At 39.4% G+C, this 7,631-nt stretch overlaps 1 protein-coding gene across 1 annotated transcript; it reads left to right on the top strand.

Moving 5' to 3' along the window:
- The first annotated feature begins 5,976 nt into the window (after positions 1 to 5,976).
- Positions 5,977 to 7,119, top strand: LOC129656462 (zinc finger protein 75A-like). Its single transcript, XM_055587110.1, has one exon. The coding sequence runs from the start codon at positions 5,977 to 5,979 to the stop codon at positions 7,117 to 7,119; it is 1,143 nt and encodes a 380-aa protein (XP_055443085.1).
- The last annotated feature ends 512 nt before the right edge of the window (positions 7,120 to 7,631 follow it).

Genomic DNA, 7,631 nt, shown 5'->3' with positions numbered 1-7,631 from the left:
AAGAATACTGGAGTCGGTAGCCTATCCCTTCTCCAGCAGATCTTCCTGACCCAGGAATCAAACTGAGGTCTCCTGCATTGCAGGCAGATTCTTACCAACTGAGCTATCAGGGAAGCCCTTACTGCAAACAATGCTACCTTCAAATATTCTTATCCCTGTCCATTTAGGGACCTGGGTGAGGGTCCCTCTGTTGGCTCCTAAAGTAATCTTATGTTTATTTCTGCTGAGTATTGCCAATTTATTCAGGGTGGCTCTGGCATTGTGAAAATAAACCATACAAATAATTTCTAGTCATGCCATCTTGGGAAGAGGACTGACTTTGCCAGGTCCAAGTCATCCGCAGCCCAGCTCTACTCTGTATCTGTGGGATTGAATCATTTAGGGAAACAGAAGGTCCCTCAACTTCTTTGTTTTCATGTGCAATTGAAGCATATGTAGACTCAGAGAAATGGTTACATTTATGACCTAGTACTTTGTTAGTTTAATTACTGCAATGCTCTTCCTAAATATATATTATATATATACACACACACATATATATATGTGTGTATATATATGCATTTATGTATATATACACACATGCACACAAATGGCGCCATTGCTGAAGATTTTATAAAAGTAAAGTATTTTCTCTCCATCCATAAATTACTAGACTTGTAAAATAAAAAGCATGACTTTAAATACCATTTTATGTCAACTTATTTGTGGATCTAATCTGCCTTTATTGGACATTTGTGTTGTTTCCTTTTTGGAGTCAGCTGAGCACATGAACAGTCTGGTGAGGACCAGGGAGGGAGAGTGTGTGAGGACCACCAAACCTCTGCTGTATGGTAGACACTAGGGGGGTTCATGGCATTGTACAGGAGACAGGGATTGAGACTCTCCCCAAGAAAAAGAAATGCAAAAAAGCAAAATGGATTCTAAGGAGGCCTTTAAAATAGCTGTGAAAAGAAGAGAAGTGAAGGAGAAAAGGAAAGATATACCCACATTTGAATACAGAATTCCAAAGAATAGCAAGGAGGGATAAGAACGCCTTCCTCAGTGATCAGTGTGAAGAAATAGAGGAAAACAACAGAATGGGAAAGACTAGAGATCTCTTCAAGAAAATTAGAGACACCAAGGGAACATTTCATGCAAAGATGGGCTCAATAAAGAACAGAAATAGTATGGACTTAAGAGAAGCAGAAAATAATAAGAAGAGGTCATAAGAGTACACAGAGGAACTATACAAAAAAAGATCTTCACAACCCAGATAATCACGATGGTGTGATCACTCACCTAGAACCAAACATCCTGGAATGTGAAGTCAAGTGAGCCTTAGGAAGCATCACTACAAAAAAACACTAGTGGAGGTGATGGAATTCCAGTTGAGCTATTTCAAATCCTAAAAGATGATGCTATGAAAGTGCTGCACTCAACATGCCAGCAAATTTGGAAAACTCAGCAGTCGCCATAGGACTGGAAAAGGTCATTTTTCATTCCAATCCCAAAGAAAGGCAATGCCAAAAATTGTTCAAACTACTGCACAATTGCACTCATCTCAGGCTTCAATAGTACGTGAACCATGAACTTCCAGATAATCAAGCTGGTTTTAGAAAAGACAGAGAAACCAGAGATCAAATTGCCAACATCTGCTGGATGGTCGAAAAAGCAAGAGAGTTCCAGAAAAACATCTATTTTTGTTTTATTGACTATGCCAAAGCCTTTGACTGCATGGATCACAATAAACTGTGGAAAATTCTTAAAGAGATGGCAATCCCAGACCACCTGACTTGCCTCTTGAGAAATATGTATGCAGGTCAGGAAGCAACAGTTAGAACTGGACATGGATCAGCAGACTGATTTCAAATAGGGAAAGGAGTATGTCAAGGCTGTCTATTGTCACCCTGCTTATTTAACTTCTATGCAGAGTACATCATGAGAAATGCTGGGCTAGATGAAGCACAAGCTGGAATCAAGATTGCCAGGAGATATATCAATAACCTCACATATGCAGATGACACCACCCTTATGGCAAAAAGTGAAGAAGAATTAAAGAGGCTCTTGTTTAAAGTGAAAGAGGAGAGTGAAAAAGTTGGCTTAAAGCTCAACATTCAGGAAACTAAGATTATGGCACCCAGTCCCATCACTTCATAGCAAATAGATGGGGAAACAATGGACACGGTGAGAGACTTTATTTTTTAGGGCTCCAAAATCATTGCAGATGGTGACTGCAGCTATGAAATTAAAAGACACTTACTCCTTGGAAGAAAAGTTATGACCAACCTAGATAGCATATTCAAAAGCAGAGACATTACTTTGCCAATAAGGTCCATCTAGTCAAGGCTATGGTTTTTCCAGTAGTCATGTTTGGATGTAAGAGTTGGACTATAAAGAAAGGTGAGCACCAAAGAATTGATGATTTTAAACTGTGGTGTTGGAGAAGACTCTTGAGAGTCCTTTGGACTGCAAGGAGATCCAACCAGTCCTGAGTATTTATTGGTAGGACTGATGTTGAAGCTGAAACTACAGTATTTTGGCCACCTGATGCGAAGAACTGGCTCATTTGAAAAGACCCTGATGCTGGGAAAGATTGACGGGGGAAGGAGAAGGGGATGAGATGGTTGGATGGCATCACCGACTCAATGGACATGAGTTTGAGCAAGCTTCGGTAGTTGGTGATGGACCGGGAGGCCGAGCATGCTGCAGTCCATGGGGTTGTAAAGAGTTGGACATGACTGAGCAACTGAACTGAACTGAGGGTGCTTTTCATACACACATAATCTCCTTTATCATCACAAAAGTCTTCTGTGCTATTGTCCCCCATTTAACAGAAGACAAAATGAAAAATCATGCAAATTATCTAATTGTTCACATTACTGAAGTAGACAGCAATATGAATAATGTGAAATTCCAAATGGTTGCCTATATATCTTTTTCATACTTATGCTTTTTGTGTTTTAGCATATTGCCTCCAGGGTCTAAAATTTTATTTTATTTTTAATTTTGGTTGCAGTTACAAAACATTAAATTTACCATCTTAAACATTTTAAAATATTCAGTTGTGAAAGTAAAGTGAAAGTCATTCAGTCATGTCCAATTCTTTGCAACCCCATGGACTATACAGTCCATGGAATTCTCCAGGCCAGAATACTGGAGTGTGTAGCCATTCCCTTCATACTGTTTCCCAACAGATCTCTAAAACTTTTCATTTTACAAAACTGAAACTCAACACTTAATATCCCCTCCTTGTCCACTTTTGTACTTCTTATTTTTATGATGAACTACTCTAGAATTCCTCATATGAATGAAATCATCAATATTGAATCTTTGTAACTGGCTTACTTCACTTAGTATACTATCCTAAAGGTTCATCCATATTATAGCATACGATAGGATCTTCCTTTTCAAGGTTGCAAAATATTGCATTGATCCTCGGATACAGAGGGCTTGACAACAAGTTACACTTGGATTTTCAACTATGTGTAAGTGCCCCTAACCCCCAAGTTAATCAAGGATCAACTGCACTGATTTATATTTCTGCATAAATATATCTATAATAATGTTTAATTTATAATTTAAGCACAGTAAGAGATTGAAAATAGTAATAATACAATAGAACAATTATAATAATATACTGTAATATAAGTTATAAGGTTGTATTTTTCTCTCTCCAAATATCTTATTGTACAAATTTATTACCTTTTCCATCTTATCTAAGCACTTACCAGGTGCTGCAACTACAACTTTTATAATTTGAGATGCAACAGCAAAACTAGCTGTTTTCTCTTTCTCAAAACTAGCAAATTTCTCTTTCCTTCTTTACAATTACAGTAATATTAATTCTTACAGTAATAGTCATTCATCCATTATTAAGAATGAATATCCCTAAGTAGATCACAGGAATATCAGCATAAGGACTTTTTTCTTTCCTTATTATGTAGAGAGCTTTCATCTTTTCACTTAAAGGAAGCACTTCATAGCTTCTCTCTACTGTGTCAAAACGGCTAGCAACACTATTCCGAGGGCGATTATTACTTAAAATAAGGTCACTGGAACATCAGCACTGCAATACTACAGCCAGCTATCTGATAACCTTAGATGGGTTAAAAGTGCATAATGGATGGGAGATGCTGAACAAAGGGATTGTTCAAATGACATGACAGAGCAAGACACTTGAGCTTTTATCACACTAGTCAGAACTGTATGAAATCTAAAATTTACAATTTGTTTCTCTCTATTTCTCTTCCATTTACTATTTTTGGATTGAGGTTGACCATGAGTATTTAAAACTGAGGAAAGTTAAACTGTGATTTAGGGGGAGACTACTGTAATTTTTTTTTAAAGTTCTAATAAGAAGAAAGTGGTATCTTGTCACGTAACTACCAACGTTGTCTACTGACATTATAATACTCCTGTTTGCAAATTACTCTGCATGCTGAATCATGTCTAGATTTATAAACAAAATGTAAAAGATGGCTGTGGAGTTGAAATTTTGAAACAACAATAGACAAATCTGAAAGCAAGTCACCATGGAAAAGGCCCTGGGCAACCTTGAGGGAAGGGTGCAGTAGAACTTTTTCTGTGTTTCCATTAAGGCCTCTGCCCCTTCTTGAAACCCCATCCCCTGCTGTGCTCTGGATGGAGGGGTGGAGTTGCCTAAGAAAATGAGGATCTTCTAGGTAGAAGTGGATGAAAGCCCCTGCACAACCTCTTCTATTATAAATTCATTTTTAGGAAATGCTGTTGAAGTGGAGGGTAGCACCTTTATATCCAAGGTTCCCAAAGAGGAAATCACCAGTGGGCTGCAGGAGTTGGGGCCAGGCATGTGGGTCCACAGGGACCTCGTTCAGCAGATTGTTGGAGAGAAAAAATTCTGGCAGTGCAAGTGACTAAGTGTGAATGACTCACTGGCTTGAGTCATGCTGGTAGAACACCACCTCCTGTTTATGCTTAATGATGTCATTCTTTCTTTATTCACACATCTCCAGTGTATTTATTTTTAATTTCTCTTTTAGATTGTTCTAATAGCTTTACTTCTTCAGGAGTGTGTATGTTGTACTTAAATGGTATTGCATTTCTTCACATGTATAATTCTTGTTCAAGGAATTGTTACTCATGTGACCTGGCTTGTAGGGGTGGGAGGGGGTATCTATTGGGGAAACTCCATTTGGTTGCCTCTGCTCAGGTACTGTTTTGAGTCCCCTGACTCTAGATAAGACCCTTTTTTATGTTTGTGGATTGATTTGAATTTTGCTACTTTCGGAATGCAGGTCCCACATGTTATGTGGTATAACAGACATAAAGTTCCAATTATATGATTCCAGTCTGGGAGGACTAACTCTCTCTTCTTGCTGAGAACCTGAGAGGGTGGAAGGACACTCAGATTCCTGTTTGTGGATGGCAGCTAAGTCCTGACTCCAGCCCCAGGTCCTCATTAAATGCCAGACCTGTGGGCTTTTAAACACGAGCCTCTGCACTGGGATGACCCAGAGGGATGGTATGGGGAGGGAGGTGGGAGAGGGGTTCAGGATGGGGAACATGTGTACACCCATGGCATATGCATGTTGATGTATAATAATAATAAAATAAAATAAATTTAAAAAATAAACACCAGCCTCTACAGCCCATCTCTAGTCCTCTTGAGGGCTACATAACCTCACCTACTGCTCCATATCTGACACCTAGGGAATTCCCTCTTCTTGCCTTTTTAAAAATTATTATTATTTCTTTACTTTTGGTCTTAGTTGCAGCACTCAGAGTCTTGCATTGTGGCCCTTGGGCTTTTCTCTAGTTGAGGGGATCAGGCTTAGTTGCCCTGTGGCATGTGGGATCCTAGCTTCCTGACCAGATGAAGACCAGCTTCATCTTCCCAGAAGGATAAAGGAAGAAGATTGTTTCATTGATTTTGTTCCAGACCAGACTGGGCCTCAGCTGTCAGATCTGGAGCTGGTGGTGTATCCAGCACAGGAGCAGAATTGTTCCTAGATCAGAACGATGACAGTAGATATGAAGGCTTCAGTCCAGGAGCTGGGAAAGGAGGCAGTGCTCTTGGGAGAAGCAGCAGAGGCCCCAGGCTTCCAGCTGAAGCCAGCAGAGTCCCAGCCAGTGGGCATGTCCCAGGAGGAAGAAGTCTGGAATATACACCAGGGTCTACAAGAGCTGCTGAGCAGAAATACCCACAAAGTACCTGAGCCTGTATGTGAAAGGGTGGTACCTACTTACCAGATCCTAGCCTTTCCTGAGCAAACAAACATCAAAGATTGGACAATGACACCTGAGTTCATCTTGCCTGAGTCTCAGAGTTTGCTGAAATTTGAAGAAGTGGCCATATACTTTTCCCAGGAAGAATGGGAACTACTGGATTCCACTCAGAAGGCCCTCTACCATGACGCAATGCAAGAAAACTATGAGACCGTCATCTCTCTAGCATTATTTGTGCTCCCCAAACCTAAAGTAATCTCCTGTTTAGAGCAAGAGGAAAAGCCATATATTCAAGGATCTCCGGTGTTCAAAGACAATCCTGGAGAGCTGCTTTCGGAGATAAAGCTGAAAAATGACATGGAAAATCATCAACCTATGTGTCTTTCTGACTTAGAAATACAAGCACCAGGAGACATAGTATCAAAAAAAGCCAGTGTGAATGTTCATCAGAAAACAACGGGCAAAGAAAATCATGGTGATGTACATAGGCTGGGGAAATGGCACCAAGATTTTCCAGTGAAGGAAAGAAAGAAACTTTTCAACTGGTGGGAAGAAGAGCTGCTGAAATTTACGGAGCTTCATATGAAAGAATGTGCAACAGAGAAGCCTTTTAAATGTCAGGAATGTGGGAAAAGCTTCAGAGTTAGCTCTGACCTTATTAAGCACCAAAGAATTCACACTGAAGAGAAACCATATAAATGTCAACAGTGTGATAAGAGGTTTAGATGGAGGTCAGATCTTAATAAGCACTTAATAACACACCAAGGAGCAAAACCATATAAATGCTCCTGGTGTGGGAAAAGCTTCAGTCAAAATTCACATCTCCACACACATCAAAGAACTCACACAGGACAGAAGCCCTTTACATGTCACAAATGTGGGGGAAAATTCAGTCAAAATTCCCACCTTATTAAACACCGGAGAACCCATCTATAACACATACAAGCTTCGGTAAATGCTCAAGACTTTGACACCAGAATTGACACCAATGAGGAAAAGCTTATCCAGTGTTCTTAGTCTAAAAAATTTACCAACCAGAGTTTAACCCTAAATTTTATGAAAAATTTCAAAATTAAGAAGCATGAAGATTTTTTTTACCAGTGGAAAATTTGGTGATGTAAGCATTATGTCTCACAGAAAGAAATTAGGGTTGACTGTGAGAGGAAACAGGAGTAGTTAGTTGTACCACTTACTGTTTTTACTTGGAACTATCACTGAATTCCTTAGGAAAATAGATGTTCTAAGAACCTGAGTAAGGGAAAAAGCTTTTGGGATTGTAGCTGACAAAATAGGAACACCAGCTTCAAACAGCAGATGCAGTCATGAGTCATCAGTCTTATGTGGTCACAAAGGTAAATATTGTTTTTCATTGATCTTTCAGCCACTGTTAAGCACATATGATAGAAACATTTGTAGCATAGTTCTCCAAAATAAAAAGCAGGAATATA

This window comes from Bubalus kerabau, chromosome 6 (genome assembly GCF_029407905.1).
Source record: "Bubalus kerabau isolate K-KA32 ecotype Philippines breed swamp buffalo chromosome 6, PCC_UOA_SB_1v2, whole genome shotgun sequence".
NCBI lineage: Eukaryota > Metazoa > Chordata > Mammalia > Artiodactyla > Bovidae > Bubalus > Bubalus kerabau.
Note: the sequence above shows the minus strand (reverse complement) of the source record. Positions and strands in the feature narration are given on the sequence as shown.